The sequence below is a fragment of the Bos mutus genome, chromosome 3 (genome assembly GCF_027580195.1).
Source record: "Bos mutus isolate GX-2022 chromosome 3, NWIPB_WYAK_1.1, whole genome shotgun sequence".
Lineage (NCBI taxonomy): Eukaryota > Metazoa > Chordata > Mammalia > Artiodactyla > Bovidae > Bos > Bos mutus.
Genome location: NC_091619.1, coordinates 102,242,133 through 102,265,901, shown reverse-complemented (window position 1 = coordinate 102,265,901; position 23,769 = coordinate 102,242,133). Strand labels below are relative to the sequence as shown.

General features: G+C 39.8%; 1 protein-coding gene across 5 annotated transcripts in view; it reads left to right on the top strand.

Moving 5' to 3' along the window:
- Positions 1-881: 881 nt before the first annotated feature.
- Positions 882-23,769, top strand: part of FOXJ3 (forkhead box J3) — a 125,843-nt gene continuing 102,955 nt past the window's right edge. For 2 of the 5 annotated variants that reach the window (XM_070368262.1, XM_070368264.1), the window contains exons 1-2: positions 882-1,060; positions 22,393-22,453. In XM_070368262.1, coding sequence (XP_070224363.1) covers positions 22,410-22,453 — 44 coding nt within the window. In that variant the 5' untranslated portion in view covers positions 882-1,060; positions 22,393-22,409. Of the gene's footprint in view, positions 1,061-1,796; positions 1,878-22,392; positions 22,454-23,769 lie in introns of those variants that run through there. The other 3 variants (XM_070368267.1, XM_070368266.1, XM_070368263.1) reach the window with 2 other exon arrangements.

Here is a 23,769-nt window from a genome sequence, read left to right as displayed (position 1 = left end):
AACAAGTTATCTGAGTTTCCAAATATTGAACACCTACTGTGAGTTCAAAAGCATACTTGGTGCTATATGTGACTAACATGAAGGAAGCAATAGCAAATAATACGATGTCTGATTGTAATTAAACGTGAAATTACAGGGCAGATACTTTAGAGAAAAACTCAGTAAAGACTGACGTAGAAGTAAATTCCAAAGTTCATAAGTCGCCCAACTACTCTTCTAAGTGCTCCACCTGTTGATAGCAAGGACCATAACCTGAGCAGCGGCTTAACAATCAGAAGGGCCTTTAGAGTTTCATCTCCTTTGTTTTCAAGAGAAGGAAACCAAGGCGAGGCACAGAAGAGGCCCCGGCAGAGAGATGGGTCTAGAACCCGGGACATGTGGCGTTCTGGAAGAAGAGGTGTCGTGAAGGTCCAAGGTGCCTTTGCTGGGGCCGTAGAAGCCGCGGTAACCGGTGTCCCGGAGAGGCTAAGGTACCTGTTGCTACGGTGAGGTAAAGGGAGCTTGGGGGAAAGTCGCAAGGCGCCCTTCCCCCCGGGACACAGGGCCCCGGAGTCCCTGGGGAGGGTTCAAGGCGGAGGTTCCTCTTGTCCTCAACTAAAGGGCCGCCCCAACTGCCTTCACTTCCTGGCCGCCACTCTGAGGGACAGAGAACCCGCTACTCCCCGCCTCAACAAGTCGCTCGGAGCTGTCTGCGGCTGCCTGACACCCGCTTCACGGAAGCCGGGGCCCGCTCGGAGTCCTAGGGTACTATTTGCCCCAGCGGAAGGATCTCGCGCGCATATTCGCAGCAGTGACCGCAGAGGGGCAGTGACGCCGCCGACGCCGTACCGGTGGCGCAGCGACGTCGCGGGAGGCGGGGGCGGGGGAGCTGGTCGGGAAGTAGTTCCGGGTACGCGGCCCCGGATGTTGGCTGCTGCCGCTGCCGCTGCCGCCGCCGCTCTCGGCGCTGCTCCGGGCCTCAGCGGCTCGCACCAGGCGCCGTTGGGACGTTTCCCGGGGGGCGGAGACGCACACAGCGGCCGGGGGCTCGGCCGGGCCGTCCCGGCCTGCGCAGCCTGAGGTGAGCGCCCGCCGCCGGGGCGGTCGGGCCGGGGCGGCGGGCGAGGAGGCGGGGCCGGGGCATCTCCCGGGACGGAGGCAGGGGCTGCCCTCCGCGAGACGCTCTCTCCGTTCTCTCAGCTGCGGCCGCGTCGCGGGGCGGGCGGCGGGCGGGGCAGGGGGCCTGGGCCCAGGCTGAGGCCCGGCGAGCGGCTAGGGCTGGGTTCCTCCCTCCCCCGCGGCGCTTCTCAGCTGCTGCTGCCCCTCAGCAGGGAAGCGGCGGCTCCGCGCCTCCCGCCCCTCCCCCAGGCGGGGCCCGAGGGAGCTAGACGGGATTCCCGGGGGCGTCGAGTCCGAGGACAGTGCCCTCCGTCTTCTCTCCGTGACCTGCCCCTGGCCTGGGCTAGCCCCCCTTCCCCGGCGCGATGCAGCTTCTTCCCTTCAAGCTCCGGGGTGCTTTTTGGCCGGCGAGGCGGCCAGCATCTCGCGCGTCGGGGGTGCCCTTCGGGGTGGGGAGGCCAGTGCGGGGGGCCTATGTTCCCACCCATCCTGTCGCCGTGTCCTCTATCGGCATTGGGCAGAGGCAGCAGTTCCATGCGGACGTGTTGCTGTCCTGTGTGTGTTGCATCCTGCCCACGTGGTAGGGTGTCTCCCCCCCCCCCCCCCGCCAACCCCCCTCCAGTTTGCAGCTGGTGAGGAGGGAGGTTAAAGCGGGCTGGTTTTTTCCTCTGTGATTTCCTCCGGGTGGCGTGGAAGGTGTTAGGGTCAATTTGCTGTGCCGAGGCCGCCGGTTGGGCAGCTGGAAGAAGCAAGACTTGTGCTCTCTGAGATTGAGACTAGTAAGGGACTTACTTTCATTGACATTTTCCCCTCTTCCTTGAGCTGCTCTTGTTCTTTTCTCTACAGTTTAATCCTAAACAGAATAATAAGCTCTAGCTGCTGATGCATTGAGGTGTATAGTTTTCACTTCTCCGTTGTACTTTTTTGTGTATGGTTGGCTAAGGTTTTTCTTTTCTGTATTGTGCAATCCACGTCTGTTCCTGGTTGGATTCCTGAATGAGCTTAGTTGGATTGACCAGCGAGTTAGAGATTGATGGGGCATCTGCCTTGTCTTTTTCTGACATTTATTTTTTCTTTCTGTTTTGTTTGCCAGTGAAACAGGCGTGCGTGTCATGGATGTGTTACATGCATAGCTCTTTACTTGCAAGGCAGCACTAGATAAGTTTCAGTGAGTCACCCATTTCGTGGGTGCTTTTTTATTTCACTTTCCCTCTCTTTCTATTGAGTATCATTGTACTGTCTGGTTTTTTAAACATTTGTTTTGAGTAATTTTTTTCCTTAATGTCTCTCCCAGGTTAAGGTTTCCATCTTCCTGTGTTTTGCTCTTTTATGACCACAGATTGCTCCCTTAACAGGGAACAAGCCACAGTAGCAGTGAGGGAAGCCTTTTATTTCTCCTAGGCTATAAACATATTTATAGACGAGCAGTGAGCGCCTTTTCATTTTTATGTTTGGGTAGCATCTAGAGATTTGATTTAATTTTTAATTTTTTTTTTTAGGTTTCTGTTTGCTTTTTGTGTTTCTTGAAGTTAAGGTGAATCTTGTTTTTGGTTTTGTGTTACTGAAGATATGAGGGCTTCCTCATGTTTTTATTAGCTATGTTTTTGGATGAGGTCGGGTGATTTAGACGATTCTCTCTCTTTCTTTTTTTTTTAAATCTGGTACAATTGTTAGTATAGTCTCCTTCTGTGTATGTAAAATAAAAATATTTAAAGACAGATTCTATCTGCCATCACTGTGCTAAGTATGGGTGGGGCAGTGGAAGATAAAGAGGGTTGTTCTGATACATTCTGAGGCATATTTATTAAGTCAGTATTTGTGTACTTCTGCAAAATACTGTGCTGTGTGTGAAGTAGTTTATGTGCTATGTATGAAGAGACACAGGAAATAAAATATGTGGTCTCCTCTCACTTTTGTTAGGGAAAGAACATATAACATGCATCTTTCAGAATTCCATACAACATCAAGCTCCTGGTTGGGATAACAGTGCAGCCAAAATCAAAGGTATAAAGTGAGATTTGGAGAAACTGAAATTTTCAAAAGGCAAGAGATGTATTCCAGGAGAGTGAAGGGGTATTTACCAAGACATACACTGACAGTGCATCAGTACAGAAGATACCGAGCAACTTGATTGGCATAGAGCATCTTATTGGTGAAATATAATAATAAATGAGTTTAGGCTTGGTAGAGTAGGTATTGATGGAGGACCTTATTAAGGATATATAGTTTAATTTGATGGAGTACCACTGTGGGTTCTAAAGATTGGGAGTAAGATGATATTCCTGAGGAAGATTTTCATAATTAGTTGAGCATTCTGGAGTAGGGAGACTGACTAGAAGGCTCTTGAAGAATTTTAGGAATAAGCTGATGAGGGTCTGAGATAAAATGGTGATGTTTGGAATAAAACAGTAACTAGCATTTATAGAGTACTGTATGCCGGGTACAGTGTTTTAAACTATATACATGTATTTAACTCCTAAAATCTTTATAATAAGCTGTTGTTATCACTGAAGAAACTGAGTTACAGAAAGGTTAAGTAATTTGCCCTAAATCCCATAGAGAGTAGGCAGCAGAGCCAGAATTTGAATCCAGGCAGTTCTACCTTTGAGCTTATGCATTCAGTCTTTAAATTATATTGTCCTGTGAAAGAATGTATAGAATATATGAGGATGTATATTGGAGTAAAAATTAATTTGAACTTAGTGATATCTGGATGTGTGCCAAGGGAAGAGGGCAAATTAAACATTAAAAGATTAAAGGCTAGAATTTTGGGAGAATGGCTGATAATGATGAGGAAATTAGGAAAGTGTCCCTATAAAGATAAATGAGCCAGGGTGGGTAATGGTTAACACTTAGATTGTATACAATCAATTTTTCAATAAAAGATTAGCCTCCTGTAACTCCTGATGGTCTTTTCTGCTTGCTGGTTTGACTTGGAAGTGTAGGCTAGTTTAGTATTAGCCTAAGCGAAACAATTAGAAAAACAGATCTGCTCAAAAGAAAAAATGTATAGGAACTATTTTGGTTGAGCCATATCACTGCTTTCCAGCCTTAGCAAAGATAATCAAGATTTGAATAGAGTAATCCTGTAGGGTATCACTGTAAGATGATATGAAATGTAGATTGTATATTGAGCAGGGCTGTATTTGGTAGTAAAAAAAACAAAACAAAACATGAGTAGATGAGTGTTGGAAGGTTAGTAGTGTGATGGCGAAAGAGCTTTGAGGTTTGGAACTGTGGGTGACATTATAGGCTAATAGATAAAGCATTTCTGAGAAGAACCAGGAAGTACATCAGTGCCACAGAAGCCAAGGATAGGAAGGGTAATATGGTAGACAGTATCAAATGCAGTCTTAAAGTTCAGAAACAATGATCATTATGAAAAGACTATTGAACTGGGACCAGGAGGTGATTTGTAACCTGTGAATTTTGAAAGGAAGGATAAGAGATTCCAGATTTGTTTTCTACAGAAGGCATGTAGAGATGTTATGGTCTAGTGTGGTAATTCTTAGTATTTTCTCCTAATGTTTCCTTCAGTCTCATTCTTGTCCACATGTCAGAGCTGCTCAAATATTAGAAAACTCACTTTTTTTCATTAAAAAAGAAACAACCTTGTGTTCTAAAGCCAGTGATTTTATACTTTAAAGTTTCTCTCAAACTTATTTTTCTTTTTTTAAAACGGTTTTATTGACATAATTCACATACTATACAGTTCACCCATTTGAAGTGTACAGTTCAGTGGCTTTTGTTGTATTCACCAAATTGTGCAGCCGTCATCACAGACATCATCTCAAAAGAGAAAGTCTGTGTCCATTGGCTGTCACTGTCCATTTCCCCTTCATTCCCCAGTCCTAAGCAAGGGCTAGTGTACTTAACATTTCTGTAGATGTGTCTTTTCTGAACATTCTGTATAAATGGAATCATACAACTCATGGTCTTTTGTGTCTGACTTTTTTCACTTAGCGTAGTGTTTCAAGGGTTGTCCATTTTTGTATTGTGTCAATATCTCATTCCTTTTTATTGTTGAATATTCTATTGTATGGGGCTTCCCAGGTGGTGCAATGGTAAAGAATCCACCTGCCAGTGCAGGTGATGTGGGTTCAATCTCTGGGTCAGGAAGATCCCCTGGAGGAGGAAAAGTAACCCAATCCAGGATTCTTGCCTGTAAATCCCATGGACAGAGGAGCCTGGGGGGCTGCAGTGCATGGGCTTGCAAAGAGTTGGGCACGACTAAGCACCAGCACGATTCCATCTTCTGGCTCTGCCGCCTTTTGTTTCTCTACTTTTCAGTTGATGGACATTTGAGTTTCTTACTCTTTTATCATTGCAGTCCTCACCCTGTCAACTCCATCCTTCTTACGGCTTTCTTTTAGACTGTAACCTCTGCTATGCATTTTGCTAGGCATCGGGGATATGAAGATGAGTATCACATGGCTCGTGAACATTCATATAGTGTGTTTTTGGCTTACATATGTTTTCTCATGTGTTATCTGTGTATCAGGCAACAGCCCTGTGAGGTAGGCAAAGTGTTTTTTAAGGTGAGCAATTTGAAGTTTAGATTAGGTGACTTGCCCAAGATGAAGTCAGTGATGGAGCAATTAGATCATCTTAGTGCATGTCTGTTGCTATTTCCACTTCTTTATGCTGCTCTTCTAACTTAAAGGAGCCTCATGTGAATTACGGGAGAATTAGAGAGATTGGAAAATCCCGTTGCTTAGGGAATGAGTCGGAGAAGGCAATGGCACCCCATTCCAGTACTCTTGCCTGGAAAATCCCATGGACGGAGGAGCCTGGTGGGCTGCAGTCCATGGGGTCGCTGAGGGTCGGACTATGACTGAGCGACTTTACTTTCACTTTTCACTTTCATGCATTGGAGAAGGAAATGGCAACCCACTCCAGTGTTCTTGCCTGAAGAACCCCAGGGACGGGGGAGCCTGGTGGGCTGCAGTCTGTGGGGTCGCACAGAGTCGGACAGGACTGAAGTGACTTAGCAGCAGCAGCAGGGAATGAGTAACTTTTAATATTAAACTTCAGGATTTAAAATGAGATTTTTCTTACTGCATTTTGTCACTTCTTTGTAATTTAGATAAGTCATTTCATATTTCTATCTTTCTTTCAGAACTTTACTGGGAATTAATATGATGATGATAATAGAGGTAGCGATAATAGCTAACATATTCTGAGGCTTTAGTATGGGCTCCAAAGTGTTCTGACTATATTATTCATATATTCCTCACAACAACTCTGGAAGGTAGATCTTATTATTACCAAAATTTTACAGATGATATAGGTACAGAGGTTAGATAAATTGGCTAAGGATATGTAGCTGGGAATGGAAACAGCCAGGATTTGAACCCCTGCAGTCTGTTTTCAGTACTCATTGACTCTTAATCACTGCAGTGTACTGTTATTGTGTTATGAATTAACAGAGGGTAATGTTTCAAATAAGGATATGACCAGAATATGAAGATGTGATTTTGAGTTTGGTTGGGGAAATAAACAGTAAAGTTGACGTTTTATCCACATTTCTTTTAAATACCGGTCTTTAACACTTCAGTGTAGAGAGATACGTGTTGTTAGGCATCCAGGTACCTTTTTTCCTGTTTATCCCTGCTGATAGCCTCTCAAATCAGAAATTGTGTTTTCAGTGTTCTTCACTGTCAGCTTTGCTAGTCACTTAGCTTTTCACATTGCCACTATTCAGAAACCTTGGCTTAGGACAGCTGAAGCTTACTATAACTACTCTCCTCAGCCTTCCTTTAGCTATGAATCTTTTTCATTTTGAACAGTTAGCCTTTCAGTCCTTAATGGAGGTACTCTTTGCCTCCTCCACCCCAAAACTCAGAAAACACCACAGAGGCATTTTATAGTAACTGTCAAAAATTTTGACCATCTTAATTGGCATAAATGGATTTTAGTGCACAAATAACAAGAACCAAAGCTTAATATTTTGGTTAAAGAGATTGACTTATACTGAAATTGGAAAAGGCATCTCCTATACAGGATTTTGGATTTAATAGAATTTGTTATAACCAGATCAGCAAAGCATTACTACTGTGGGCCATCTGCTGGGATATGGAAATAGCTTTGTTATTTGGAACCCCATGTATTTATAACAATGGAATTCTACTTATTTTAAGTAATCTTTTTAGTTAGGTACCTTTGGCTGCTGTTTTACTTGGCATGTCAGCTGATAACCTGAGAATGCAGTGTTTTTCAAAGTGATTATTTTCTATAGAATTGAGACAAAAGAACTGAAATGGAGAGCAAATGAGACTCATATATGGTGTCTAGTACTGTAACAAGAGAAAATATAGGGTAGATATGAATTTGATATAAGATAATTAGGGCCATATTCAGTTAGAACTCTGGCACTGTCAAGGTTAGTTTCTGATAATTATGAAACTGCTCTGGTTGCTCTCAGAATTTTACTGTAATCTAAGTGACTTCATTTTGGTATAATCAGACCTACATTAACATTGTCCTAGTCTGACTTTCTCAGGTAAAGAAGTCTGTTATGGGATGCAATAAGAGACACTATTGCTTAGAACATAGTCCTAGAAAACTCTTTTGAATTGAATGCTAATAATTTTGGAGATGGAGAAAGTCCTTGGGTGGAAGTTTTTAGAGAGTGTCTGTAGAAATCTGGTATTTTGACTGTCTTTGTTTGGGCTGCTGTAACAGAATGCCACAGACTAGGTAACTTATAAACAGCAGAAGTTGCTCACTCTTCTGGAAACTGAAAAGTCTAAGACCAAGTGCCTTCTGGTGAGGGTCTCCTTCCTGGGTCATAACTGATGCTTTCATGCTGTGTGGAAAGGGCAAGGGATCCCTCCTGGAGCCTCTCTCATGAGAGGCTAATCCTATTTATGGAGGCTCTGCCTTCATGACTAGCCACCTCCCAAAGACCCCACCTCCTAATATCATGTTTAGGGGTTAGGATTTCAACATAGAAATTTTGTGGGGGACACAAATATTTAAGCTATAGCATTGGCTATTCTTTCATTATTTTCAAATAATATGTATGTCATGGATTCTATTGAAGAGTTGACTGATGATCCTAGGATGACTGTGTGTCTGAAGGAGACTTTACCCAGTATACTGAGTTTTAGTTGACGTTTTTACCTGGAGTACAAAGCTGAAACCTGTAAATGAATTCTACTAAACAGAGTCCTGCCCAGAGGTGTATAGTGGTGTCAAGGATATAAGATTGATGTTCTGATTGATTGGTAAAATGTGGTGTCAATGTGACTTTATTAAAGATTTCAGAAGTTGGAATTGGCATGTGGTGCCAGTGACCTTATTAAAGATTTCAGAAGTTGGAATTGGCTTTTTCCTAAGGCTGAGACCTGGCCTTACTGTGGAACATAGATTTGTGAGAGAATGGATGAGCAGAGGAAGACTGCTAAAACTCCGTAATAACAATTTCAAATTCTGTTTGCTTATAGAGAGATAGGATTGGGTGTGGGGTGCAGTGTGATCCTAGATTTTGGCTGGTGTGTATATGGGAACTAAAATGTTTCTGTGGCTTGGCTGTACAACTTTGGGAAATTACAGACAGGGCAGTCAAATATGTTGCAGTCATGAGCAGGTTGACTTTTCTGAATGAAGATGGAGCAGACTGTCATGGCAGGAAAACAGTATATGTCATCAGCTTTTGCTAGTGTGATTGGGTCTGTGAATTTGTGACATGCTTTACTACGTGTGTAAGGAGCTGTTGATGGTATTGTCTCATAAGTGTGTACATAGATAGGAATCACTGTCAGAATGGCATCTGTGTGCATCAGGGCAAGTCATGTTTTCTGTTTATTATAGGGCATGTGTGTATTGGAAAGATATCCACCTTAATTTGAATAATACTTTATGAAAAGCTTTTTCTCTGAGCTGTTAGATTTTGGAGCCTCACTCAGTCCTGTGATGTAGGTAAGGCAACTAATACTTCTTTTGACAAATGGAGAAAATGAGACACAGGCTGAGACTGACATAGTGTTACTCAGTTATATAGAGCAGAGACAGTAGCCTGGATCCTGCATTCTGTTTCTAGTCTTGTACTCTGTAGTAGAAAGCTGACAGGATTTTTTATGAAGAACATACATGGATTTTTGAGGTAGAAATTGAAGTTTAAGAACATCAAAGGACCTGGGCTACTTGGAGTAGAACTTGTCTTATGATGATGTCAGACTGAGGGACAAAAACTGTTGGGAGCAGTGTCTTCCTTTGTTAAATTTGGATCCTTTTCCAGTAGTTGGATGTACTTTTACTTCAGCTTGCATTCTTTGTGAATTCTGAAGGTAAGAAGGAGATGGAATCAGAAGGGAAACATCAAAGGATTACTAAATAGATTTGGTCTTATTTTTATGAAAGTATACATCTGTAAAATTTAGAGATTGAGAAATTGTACCTGGAACGTGATTCTACCGAGGATACTTGGGTTACTGCCATAGTGTGAATCTGTTTTCTCTTGTGCAGTGGGTAGGGAGAGTGACAGTATATAAAGAATTTTTAACTCCATCGAAAAAAAGACTGGGAAAGAAAGCATTTTTACATTGGGTAGTCTTATTTTCCAAGTTCTCTACCAGGAGCAGATAATCATTTTTATAACCTTCTGTTTTCTAGTTTTTAACTACAAACAACCTAATTTTTATGGTTCAAATGAGAATTTGAAAAATGTGAAGCATGGCACTTTTGAAGAATAATTTAAGCACTTAGTAGTATTATAAAAGTATTTTGCTTTTTGGTCAGTTATGTTAATAAATCAGTTTTATAAATTATTTGATTATACTCTTATAGGTCAAGTTGTGGGTGTATTAAATGTTTTAGGTTTTTCTTTGCATTAGACATTTGTCATTTAAGCTTTGCTGATCAATAAATTAATTTTAGTCCCCCAGAAGCAACCAAGAACTTGGATTTACATATAAATAAATGACATAAAAATAGCACTTTTATAGTGAAAAACTAGATTTAAGAATCTACTCATTTTCTTTCATTTCCTTGGCAGATTTCTAGTAAGAAAAACAAAACTGTTAGTGATACTTTATAAAGTACTTGTTTTCATCCAGCAACACTGGACTCAGTTTTTCTCATTTGTTTGCTTATTTATTCAGCGTCTAGTATGTCCTGGGCACTGTACTAAAAGCTGGGGACACAAGTAACTGATAGGGTCCCTGCTGGCAAAGACGACCACTTTTGGTTTGGGAGAGACATCAGAGAGATATCCTAGGCATACGGAGACATCTATTTTTTTCTCTTTTCTAGTTTTTAACTTAAAAGGCAGCATGACTAGCTTATTTCTTTGAAGAACTTAATCCTTTTAGTGGTTTGGTTAGATGACTTTGAGAGAAGCTGATGGCTTCATAATTATTTTTTCTTACTGCAAAATACGAAAATCACTGACCTAAAGAATTTCCTTATCTAAGGAGCTCTGCTTACAGAGGTGGATGACCTACCTGTTTGTATCTGTTCTGCTTTGGAAGCATAATTAAGAAACCCTGTGTTGATTCTTCCAGAATGGATACAGTGTCTTTTTTTGTTTGTTTCTTTTATTCTCTCTGCTGGTGATCCTTGAGCAATAAGGGTTTGAATTAACAGGTCCACTTGTACGTGAATACTTTTCAGTAGTGACTGCTGCAGTACTACACGGTCCATGGTTTGAGTTCAGAGATGCAGAGGAACTGCAGATATGGAGGGGCAGCTGTAAGTTATACTCAGGTTAAACCTCACATTATTTGGGGATCAGCTGTACTAATAAATGAAAGGATATTTCATATTTGAGCTTAATTTTAAGAATTTAATGTATCAAAAGTTATCTTTTGTCTAATATACATATCCATATAGACATACATCTTGAGTTAATCTTTTATTCAGGCCAGTGAGATATCCCACTAAAATGCTTGATACAGTCATTCAGCTACTCTTAGAATACCTGTAGTCACTGTAGCTGAAAGGTAACTTGTTTGTTACTAGCTCTAATTGGGGCAAAATTTGCTTCTAACTTCATCTCTTTTTCCTTCTCCTTCTCTGTGCAACATTGGAGACCTAGTTTGCCTTCTTTAACAAGATAACTCTTTAAATATTTGAATGTGATTATTCATTCAGCAAATATTTTTTCAGCACCTACACATTCAAGACATGGTTCCGGGCATTGTGAGAGATCCAAAGGTAGTTAAGAGGCATAGTCTCTTCTCAAAGAACTGATGTAGAGAAAGAGTCAGGGTTTTGTTGAAAAGGGTGGTTTTTGCTTATGACCTGGAAAGCTTCTTGGAAACAATAATGTTTGAAATAAGATAATGAGAGGGTAGTCTACTGTGAGCACATAATTAGAAATCTAGAGGTGAGGAGAAACAATGCAAGTTAGAGAAGTAGCAAGAAGGCTCAGCCTGGCTGTTTCACAAACTGTTCTCAAGGATATTGAAAACGTTCATTATTGTATTCTCAGTGCCTGGAGAAGTGTTGGCAGGTAATAGGGGCTCAGTAAATATTTGTTGAATGAATGGTTACATTTGGGAAATACAGAATTTCTTGAGTCATAAAGTGCTCTAGGATATAGAATATTTTGCTAAAGTCCCTTAGAAAAGTATTTGACTCAAACTTTCTTGATTATGGAATGCCTGTTAACAATTTTTAAAACCCTCTGGAAAATATTATACTGGGGTCTCTATGTTAGAGCTGACATGGAAGGCTGGAAAGTGTTTGTTTTTTTTTTTCAAGCTAAACACACCCATTTTCTTCAGTCATTCTACATTTGACATTTGGCTTCTAAACTCCTTGCCAGTCTGATATCCCTCCCTCCAAACTTTCTAGCTCCTAAGTGTTCTTAAAATGTGGTACTCAGAATACAATATTCCACTTGTGAACTAACCAGTGAAGAGTGAATGGGACTGCTACCTCCCTGATCTCGATACTGTTCTTCTAATGAACCCTAAGATTGTATTTTCTTTTCAGCAGCTGAGTCACTGTCTTGGCTCATACTCAGTCCTCATATTAATTTACAAGAAGTTCTTTGAGTCAATTCAGAGAGATTTCCTATTAGTAGAGCTAACAAATGAATGCCACCCCCCCCTTTTTTTTTCCTGATTGAGTCTAGGCTGTTTTCTCAGAAGTACTAGTCATTCTTAAGCTTCCTGAAATGTGAGGAAAAAAAGAAAAAGAGTTGATTGTACAGTGCTGCTGGAGTAACATTAAAGTCCAGCTGTACTGCTGAGTGCACTCAAAGCTAGATAAGATGTAACGAATCCCCCTATACCTGTTACAGATTTAATAATTATTAAGCTGTTGGCCATATATGCCTCAACTGCCTTTTTTCCTTTTTTCTCTTTTGCTTGAGTATTTTAAAGAAAATTGTAGACATTGTCTTTTCACCCCTACAAAGCTTAGTATGCATGTCTAAAAAATATAGACATTTTCTTACATAACCATGTGCTGCTATTGTAGCTAACAGAATTAGCCGTATTTCCTATTAGTGTTGTCCAGTGTCAGTTCATAGTAAAAATATCCTTGATTGTGTCTTTTTACAGTTTTTAATTGAATCAGGATTCGGACTAGGTCTACACATTACATTTAGTTGTTATTGTTTGTTGTTTCTCTTAACCTGAGTTCCCCCCTTTCTTTTTGGCATAATTTCATTCTGTCCACTTCTTTGGATTTTCACGTTTCTGTACCAAGTTCTGTTACTATTATTTTGGAAATAGCTGTAAGAGTTTTACTTCATTTATAGCAATTTAGTAAACGTTTTGGACTATTACGTACAAAATATGTGCTCAGGATTACGGCAGGTAGAATGGTTAACTTGACATGTCCCTGGCCTACTAGGAGGCCTGCAATCCAGTGGCAGAGACAGGTACATACAGGAACAATAGGAAAGAGATTATTTGTCTTTACATGGAGCATGCCTTGATTATATAACCTCCCATTTATTTTCATGGTAAATGCTGCTAGTGGACATTACTTCAGTCATGTCCTGATCAGAAACCCACAGTTGATTTTTGTCTCTTGATTCAAACTAAACTATACTGTTTCAGGCCTGGCAGTCAGTGCTCCACTAATTCTCACCTTTACCTAAAGTGAAACTCCTCAAAGCACAAATACCTTTTTTTTTTTTTTAAGACCAAGTGTATATTGTCATGTAGAAATTTTCATTTCTCAAGCAAGATTATAGACATTTTGAGAGCAAAAATCTTTGTATATTATTGGAAAGCTTTATAATTACTTTTGAAGAGTTCTGGCACACATGTTGGTGGGCCTGCTCTTACTGCCTATTACCTTCCCGGAGAGAGCTTCTGCCAGTTAAAAGTAAATAATCCAATTCTGGATCTCTTACCCAGAAGCCTCCTTAAAAAAAGCCCATTCGGTCAGTGATCTGAGTCACGATGGCAGATACATGGTTTGCATGTTATCACTTCCCGATCACCGTGTCCATGGCGAACTACTAATTTCTTGTTTTTTTAAGACATGACATTCTCATTGTAGCACTTTAGGCAACTACTACCTATTGAACATAATTGGCAAGTGATAGGAAACCTTTCTGCTATCCCAGTCCTAAAGCAGTAGTTCCTGAATTAAGCTGTGCAACCAGAATCACCAGATACTTGTAATTAATAGATTTCCTAGGTTTCACCCTAGACTCTTGAATCAGGATTTCCAGGAATAGGATAGAAACGATTCTTAAAAGTTGGCAGTGGTTTGTTGACTGGCTTTGGGGACCAGACAGGCAATTCTTCTTTTGTGAAAAAGCTGTAGCAGTGGAGACTATAGCTTCCCATCTTTCCCAGGTGTAGTACAGTGTCTCATTCCTCTAACAGTCATGATGTTCCGATGTGTTCAATTTACGTTTCAGGAGTATGGTGGATCTCTTGCTTTGAATTATACCAGGCGAAGCACATGAATCAAATGCCTGAGATAAAGATACGGGATCCAGAGAGGTGGCATCTTGGTTTTCTAAATATAACTGAGCATAAATTTAAAGCCTCAAAACTGTTCAGTCCTCTGAGAGCTTCTTCTTTCTCTGTTTAGTGAATACCTTTAGAAGTTTAAAATGAAAGAGTTCAACGTTTTTGGAGTGAACAGGTCTTTAGAATTTTTTTCATATTTCTTGTATATTCTTTAAAGATTTAAACATATAATATGATTTAGTTTCATATACCTTTGTCAGATTTTTCATGAAAGTAAATCTACAAATTGGGGAAACATTCTTTATTAGACCACATGATTTGATTTTGGGACCGGAAATTGTGGTTAAGTTATTGAGCAAAGTAGACAGACTGAAGTTTCAAGATTATCCAGTGAGTTAATAACAGACCCAGAAATAGAATCCTGTGTTATTTACTTGGGTTATGATTTGGTTTGAAGAGGAAGGCCTGTGATCTGTTTACATAAATTTAGGGATTTGGAAGAAGTTATAATTCTGTGATGTTTAGCCAAGAAGCTCCCCTCCCCCACATTTACCACCTGTTTTATTGACACTAATCCTACGCTATAGAGGGTAAAGAGACAGTTCATATTTACACTTCCTACTTCTAAAACAGTCTTGTAAAGCCGAAGCTGATTGTTGGTTTGCCTTCTTTTTTTCATCTTCTGTTATTAGAGAATAACAACACCTTGCCCTAGTTTTTGTTTTGTTTTTTTTTTTTTTTTTTAGGAGAGGTGGTATAGCCTAAGTAGTTGTTTTATAGGTAATGTTAGAGTGGTTTCCTATAGCATTTTTTCAGGGTTTATACGGATGTATACCCAAGTGTATCTTTGTTAAACATGTTTAATTAGTGTGTGGTTTGGAAATGGTGGAGACCACCAGAAAACGAACTTTCCTGAACCACTAATGGTTGAAGGGGTTATAGATTTCAAAGTAATTGCTATAATAGAGTTGCTTTCTGATGAAGTCATTACTTTTACTCTCCCCTTTTCCATTTTGTGGAATAGGGTGGGGGGGAGGGGAGTTTCCTATGGCACCAGTGGGGAAAGAAGCAGGAACTTACAGAACAAGACAATATTTGTGTGTGAATGTGTGCTTAAACTTGTGAGCAAGTTTAAGAAACTTAGGAAAAAACACAAAGGACCCCCAGCTTTATTGAGATAAAATTCACATACCATACAATATACCTATTTAAAGTGTAAAATTCAATTTTTTCTAAACATTTTCGTAGGGTTGTGTATGTTTTCCTCTCCCTCTAAAACAAGCCCCACACTTATTAGCAGTAAGTCCACTTTACCTGCCTCTCTGTGCTTAGTCACTCAGTTGTGTTCAACTCTTCCACTCCATGGACTGTAGCCCACCAGGCTCCTCTGTCCATGGGGATTCTCTAGGCAAGAATACTGAGTGGCTTGCCATGCCTTCCGCCAGGGGATCTACCCAACCCAGGGATCAAACCTAGGTCTCCCTCATTGCAGGCGGATTCTTTACCATCTGCCTACCAAGGCCACCTGCCTCCCTAGCTCTGCTGCTGCTGCTGCTGCTGCTAAGTCGCTACTAACCCATAATCTAATTTGTCTCGTTTGGACATCTGATATAAATGGAATCGTGTAATATATAGTCTAGTTACTGGCTTCTTTCACTTAGTATGTTTTCACGGGTCATTTATGTCATAGCATGTACCATTCCTTTTTATTGGCAAACAGTATTCTGCTGTATGATTATAACATCTTACTTATCCATTCATCAGTTATTGGGCACTTGGGTTGTTTCCACTATTTTACTGTTATTTAATGCTGCTATGAACATTTGTGTATAGATTTTTCTGTGGTGGTATGTTTTCATTTCATGGGTATATTCCCTGTAGAATGGCTGTGTTATATGGTTACTCGATGTTTAACTTTTTGACAAACTGCCAGACTGTTTTCCAGAGTGGCTGCACTGTTTACATTTCCACTGCCAGTGTATGAGAGCTTCAGTTTCTTCAAATCTTTGCAACTTTTGTTATTGTCTGTTTTTTTTTTTATTATAGCCATCCTAGCTGAAGTAATATCTGATTACTTAGTATCTGATTACCTAGATGAAGTAGTAGTGTGATTCTGATATGCATTTCCCTAATAACTAATTATTTTGAACATCTTTTCGTCTTATCGGACATTTTAATATGTTTTTTTAAGAAATACGTATTCAAGTCTCTGCCCATTTTTTCTTTTTTTACAGTCAAATGCTCTACCCCTTTGCTCTGTCTCCAAATCTTTGGGCGTTTTTAACTTGGGTTGTTTTTGTTGAGTTGTAAGGGTCCTTTATATATTCTGGATACCCAACTTGTTCTTCTAACTGTGAATTTGTCTTAAATTATTTGCTTCAGAGGCAGAGAGAATTAATGGATACAAAGACTACATTTAAAAGATTTGGTGAATTTTCAGTTAGATCTTAGCTGTACTTCTTTTGGGTTTATTCTCTTTCCAATCTAGAGGAACTTGGTTTATTAATTCATTTGAACAAATATGACCGCAGACTACATACTAGCGTTTGGGGATATAACAGAGACTGAAACAGAAACTTAAATCTGCGTTCTAGGGGGACAGAAGCAGACAGTAAAAGAAAAGTCATTATCAAGTCGTATCAGATGACAAGAGCTATGAAGAATAAAACAGGGTAATGGGGATATAGTGTGATGGATGAGCTTTCTAATATGTTCTTCACCTTTCTTGATTTCTTAATCCGTTCCTCTCTGCTCTGTTTGACCTTATTGCACTTTGTTTATTTTCATTTTATGTAGTTTGTAGCTAATTTTTTATTTCACTCTTTCCTGGTTCTTAACACCCTTCCAGTCTAATTTTTGTTCCCACTAGTCTGCAAACCCCACCCTCTATAGTATTAAATGATCTTCCGTTAAAAGCCTGTTTTGTGTTTTCCATTTATGTCCATCTTAATCTGTGTGTAACACTTGCCTTTTTCCCCATTAAATCACTTGCTGCTATTTCCAGTACAGTTTTCTCAAGGGTGTTTTTTAAAACTTGTTCCTCTTCTCTAAATCTGAGTTCTCCAAGTTTAAGTTTTGGCCTTTCTTCTCCCTCTAACATTACCATGGTGAATTGATCATTCTCACATGATTTTGCTTTCTGAGAGCATGTGACTCTGAGTTCTCGCTTTTTAGCTATAGCTGCATCACTGCCTTTAGGTTCAACGAGTGGAGCTGCGATGAACAGCTGATTGCTACTCACTCAGCAAGATTCTTTTCCCTTTACTCCTTCCTCTGGCAGATTTTTCCTGTTTAGAATGATTAAGACACAGGTTATTTCCATGACTGCTTTAATGATTACCTGTGAGTAATGGTATAGCAATTCACGATGTTCAGTCAAGGAACCTGACTCAACAGGGTTGTTCCTTCATGAATGCTAGTAAATTTTTATTTTCAAGTCTTAGGAAAGATAGAGCTGAATTCAGAAGTTTATTATTTTTTTAAGGAATGCTTTCTTGACTTACAGTGCTCTAGAATTTATTTTCAACAGACTTAATTCTTTTATATGCCACGGTGGTGGCTTCATTAAAGCTCCTGTTACAGTAACTTGAGGCATGACTTTTCCCTTTTAACAATATGCCCAAAATCACAGTTGGGATTGCAATCAAGGTCTTGGCTCAAGGTCTTTATAAGGTCTTGGTTACAAGTTCTTTATAAATAAAAATACTTCCATTTCACCTCCTCCTCTCAAATAATATATTTTATACACCTGTTAGTTTGTTAAACATCTGCTTCCTAGATATGAATAGTTTGTAACTCAGTTTAATGTACACTTGATGACTGCTTGTATTAAAAGAAATTCTGAATTCTTCTGTTAGTGATGACATGTAATACAGTAGTTTCTATTGGAGTTTGTGCATCAGTGCATGACTGATTTTTACTCCCCATACTCTGGTTATGTTATGCTACACAAAGTTTCTTGTTTGTTGATTTTCAAAGGGTTTGCAGAAAATGCTAGTTGGTACTGTTGGCAACAACTTAAACTGTATAAATTTTGGATGAAGTTGAATGAATTAATATAATTGTTCAACATAGTTGACTTCAGAAATGTGAGTTTGTGATTTGGAAGAGACTGATTTCACTATGAATCTTAGCCTTCTTCTGTGAGCATTCCATGTTTCTGGACATTTGCCTGGGTAGGGAGAATAATATTGGTGTATTTGTTCTTTCAGCTAACCTGACTGGTGTTCAAGACACCATGTAGGAGCAATAATCTTAAGTTAAAAGAGTGAAGAAAACTGAAATGAAGGCATCAAGGCTGCAGTAGATTAGAAAGATAAAGTTCACCATTTAAAAGTGTAAAATTTGGTGATCTTATACTAAAGGATTTTATTCACAAAGTTGTGCAACTCTCACCTCTATCTAATTGCAGAGCATTTTTATCAACCCTGAAAAAAACCAGTTAGCAGTCACTCTCTATTCTCATCCCTCCTCCCATCCCCCTATCTACTGGCTAATCTACTTTCTGTCTCTTAAGATTTGCCTGTTTTGGACATTTCATATGAATGGAGTCATGCAGTATGTGGTCTTCTGTATCTGACTTCTTTCTTAATGCTAAGATGTTCAAGGTTCATTCATGTTGTGTCATGTAACAGTGTATCATTCCTTTTTATGGCTGGATAATATTCCATAGTATATGGATACTGTGCAGATACACCACGTTTGTGTACGTGTTCATTGGTTGATGGACATTTGGTTTCTTTACACTTTTTGACTTTGTAAATAATACTGCTATGAACATTTGCGTGCAGGTTTCTGTGTGAACATATGTTTTAAGTTCTCTTGGTGGAGAGTGTATATCATATGAGTATATATTATATAGTCCCAAGAGCATTCTATATATATTCATGTATGTATATATTTGTGTGTATATATAATTTATATATGCAGTATAGATATCTCTAAGGGTAGAATTGCTGGGTCATATGGTAACTTTTATAAGAATTTACCTTTGTTCTTTGTAAAGCTGATAATGCAGAATGTAGTTTAGGTTTAAGAGCCAAATGTGCTGGCTAACTTTCCACGTCCTCTTGTCCCTACCCACCCAATATAGACAGCTCCCCTGATGTCTAGATTAACTGTTGGAGTCAATAGGGCAGTCATACTCAGATAACTACCTTGCAGAATCCTGGATATAGAGTCCTGGAGTTAGCTCTACCCACTTGGTGAGGAATGGCCTGAGAGCCCAGGGGTGTTTAAAAGTCATTCCTCATAGAAATCAAGAGTTAAAGTGTTCACCTCTAACAAGGAAAAAGAAAGGTGTTAGGCTAGAAACCTGAAAGCCATTCTTAGATAAAGGACCCTAAAGGTAGGAAATACTACTTTAAAGAAAGAGGATGAATTCAGCTTTGGACATAGTAAATTTGGGATTTCTGGGAGAGAATGTTAGTTATGTGTAGAGATTAGGAGATTGATACCTAATAGGGATGTGGATTTGAAATTCATCTACATGTAGGCATTTGAAATATAAGAATGGGTAAATCATTCATAAAATAAAAACAGTAGGGAAAAGTCTCATAATTCCCATATCTGAAGTCTGAGTTTTTGAGTCTGCCACCTGATGTTTCAACTGTATTTTACTCTTGAGTGGCTTGTTTCCTTCTGGTTTTGTGATTTTTGATTGTGAATTTATTTATCTTGGGACCTTATCCTTGAGAATTCTTCCAAGCCTAGATCAAAGGCAGATTGCCAGAGAGGATTTGCATTTGCATCTGTCAAGGTTGGGGGGCAGATAACACCATTCTAGGACCATTCTAAAATTCTGAGTATGAAGCTTTTTAAACCATAATCTAGGTGAGGGTCAGCTTCTGGTTGTATCTGAGAAGACACTGTTGAACCGCTCTTTTAGCCTCAGTCCCTCACCAACACTCAATGCCAAGGTTAAGAAATTTTCGTTGAGATTCTCTTGGATAACATCTGGACTTTGCCTCTTGGACCTTGAGCCCTAACAAACTTTGGAATTGCAAGCTGAAATTCAGGGTTTGGCGCAGTGCCAAATGAGTGAAAGCTGGTTTCAGTACTCTGCATACTTCTCTGGTTTCCGTCTTTCACTTAGTGTTTAGTCTTGATCATACTTTATTTCCTTTCAAATTATTGATTAATATATAAAGGTTTAAAATTATCCGGTGTTTGTATTTTCACTGGACATGTTGATCAAGCTATCTATTCTGTTGTTCTGGCAGAAGTAGAACATCTCTTGACAATTATTGATAGATGCAGGGAGTGGAGTCAGCCTCTAAAATAAAAGTTATAAACTTGGGATAACCACCAGTGTTTTGTTTGGCCCACATAGTGTTTAGAAAATAAAAATTAGGAGATTTCAAATAAAATTTTGGATATTTTGCTTTTCTTGAAAAATTAGATGTTCTTAACCATATTTTTGGGGCTCCAAAATCACTGCAGATGGTGATTGTAGCCATGAAATTAAAAGACGCTTACTCCTTTGAAAGGAAAGTTATGACCAACCTAGACAGCATATTAAAAAGCAGAGACAGTACTTTGCCAACAAAGGTCCGTCTAGTCAAGGCTGTGGTTTTTCCAGTGGTCATGTATGGATGTGAGAGTTGGACTATAAAGAAAGCTGACCGCCGAAGAATTGATGCTTTTGAACTGTGGTGTGGGAGAATACTCTTGAGAGTCCCTTGGACTGCAAGGAGATCCAACCAGTCCATCCTAAAGCAGATCAGTCCTGGGTGTTCATTGAAAGGACTGACGTTGAAGCTGAAACTCCAATATTTTGGCCACCTGATGAGAAGAGCTGACTCATTTGAAAAGACCCTGATGCTGGGAAAGATTGAGGGCAGGAGGAGAAGGGGACAACAGAGGATAAGATAGTTGTATGGCATCACCGACTCGATGGACGTGAGTTTGAGTGAACTCCGGGAGTTGGTGATGGACAGGGAGGCCTGGCGCGCTGCAGTTCATGGGGTCGCAAAGAGTCGGACACGACTGAGCAACTGAACCCGAACAGTATGGGGCTTACAATCCTGCTCAGCAGCAGTTGGCTAGAACTGGAAAAGGAGCCAATCCTTTTAGAGTGAACCTGTTTTCTTTAGTTGCAAACAATTGTATGCATATTATACTCTTCGATTCCAGCTTCTCTCATTCATATTACTTGTAGACACTGAATGATCCTTGCACTGGATAGTAGTGCTAATAGATAGTTTCACATTTGTTCAATGATTTAATTCTAATAACAAACCTGCAGTTTATCTCTTGATAAAGATCTAGGTGATACTATCCCCAAGCTACAGATGGAAAAAATGGAGGTTCTCTGCTGCTGCTGTTGTTAAGTCACTTCAGTCGTGTCCAACTCTGTGCGACCCCATAGACGGCAGCCCACCAGGCTCCCCCGTCCCTGGGATTCTCCAGGCAAGAACGCTGGAGTGGGTTGCCATTTCCTTCTCCAGTGCATGAAAGTGAAAAGTGAAAGTGAAGTCGATCAGTTGTGTCCGACTCTTAGCGACCCCATAGACTGCAGCCTACCAGGCTCCTCTGTCCATGGAATTTTCCAGGCAAGAGTACTGGAGTGGGGTGCCATTGCCTTCCCCGGGAGGTTCTCTGAGGCTATGTAATTCTTCAAGATCTCAGTGTCATAGCTAGAATTTGAACAAAGCCTTTTCTGTTCAATGTTATTCTTAACTTTTTAATTAAGCCGTGGAACTGTTCTTCAAATCAAGTCTTATTGAGGTCCATTCTGTGATACCAACAAAGATATCACTGCTTTGATTGAAGGGTAGATGAAGTGGGAGATGGGAACCTGTGAGGATGGGGACCTGCATGCTGAGCTGTTTGGTAGCCTTTAGGCACCTCTCTGGAATCCCTCAGTTCAGTTCAGTTCAGTTCAGTTGCTGAGTCGTGTCTGACTCTTTGCAACCCCATGAATTGCAGCACGCCAGGCCTCCCTGTCCATCATGAACTCCCAGAGTTTACCCAAACTCATGTCCATCGAGTCGGTGATGCCATCCAGCCATCTCATCCTCTGTTGTCCCCTTCTCCTCCTGCCCCCAGTCCCTCCCAGCATCAGGGTCTTTTCCAATGAGTCAGCTCTTTGCGTGAGGTGGCCAAAGTATTGGAGTTTCAGCTTTAGCATCAGTCCTTCCAGTGAACACCCAGGACTGATCTCCTTACACTCTACTAAACCATTTGGACTCTTTATCTGTAACTAAGCTTAATTTGTTAAATTTTGTGAGTTTTTAGCTTCTTTGGGTGTTACAGTTATAGTGTGCCTATTTTTCCTGTGCTTCTTGGTATGTCAGTCTTCCTTAATGTAGTTCATCATATTGCTCAACAGCATTTTCAGTATATTTTGATTTATAGTTTAATTTATTTTGGAGCATCTGATAACTAACTCTTCTTTACTTTTCAGATTCTCTTTGTGGCCAGATGGGTTTGTATGGACAGGCTTGTCCATCTGTAACTTCATTAAGGTGAGTACTGTTTTTTTTGTTTTTTTGTTTTTTATTAGAACATGTAACATTTTAAAAGTTATGCTGGTCAAGTCATATTAGAATCAGTTTCACTGTAAGGTTCACAGTAAAACACTGTAGTTTGTTTTGGGAAGTAGTGCTGTTTTGTGAGATAGGGAGATACTTTGCTTAATAAGACTAGATAATAATCGAAATTCCTTTCTAAAGGATGATATAAACAGGATACCTAAATTATCCTCATTTACAATAAGTAAGTAAAATGTAAAAAAGTAGGAACTAAGTTGTATTCAACCCAGTGGTTTTGTATTTTTTTGAAGTTTCTAAATACTTTCTTCAAATTAAATCTTAAGTGAAATCCTGTGAATAAATAAAATAGGTAAATGCTGGGCTTAGACTTCCATGTTCTACCCCCATAGTTGCCCTTGAGGGATTACTGTAGTTCTCAGAGCACAGTCTGAAAACATGACGTAGATCTAACCTGTTTATTAAAATTTTTCAGACTGGAATGTGAAGTGTTGATGGCAGCACCCACCAGCTGCGTGTGGTGTTGCAGCTAGCTACCATGTGTGGTTGCTGCCATTTCTTTGTTCAGCATATTGATCACCTAATATAGTGTCAGGAGCTGTCTGAATGCTGAGGCTGCAGTAGTGAACATAACGGATTAAAAATCCTGTAATCGTTGGGTTTATAGTTTGGTGAAGGCATAATTAAACAAAATAAGAAGTGTTAGACACTGATAGTGATAAGAGCTAAATGAAAAATAAGAGAATGGGATTAGGAAATTCAGAGATAAAGTGTTATTTTAGATAGGGTAGCCAGGGAAAGCTTTACCAAAAAAATGACATTTGAACGAAGACTTGAAAGAGTGATGGAACAAACCTTTCGTTGGATAGTAGAGGATGAACATTCCGGGCATAGGGAACCTAAGAAGTGCTGGGGCAGGAGCCTTGCTTTGTATATTGGAGGAACAGTGAGGTCATTATAGCTGGAACAGAGCAAGTGATAAAGAGAGTTGGAATTAACCAACTTTGGAGGGCAGAAGAGAGAGGAGGGGTACAAAATTATTAAGAGTCATTAATGTGGAGTCATGGAATCTTCAGGCTTGAAAGAAATTCTGGTGGTTTAGAATGCCACAAAAGAAAAATAAAGTTGCCTTTTTTGTTTTCATATGCTTGAATTTTTATCAGACTAAGGCTGATATCCTTTTTCCTCAGTGGGAAAGCTTTACCCTATGCTGTTTTGGCATTTCCCTAAGAATACATCTTCCAGCTTATAATGGAAATAGGTGGAGTGATGCGTTTCTACCTTGTTGGAGT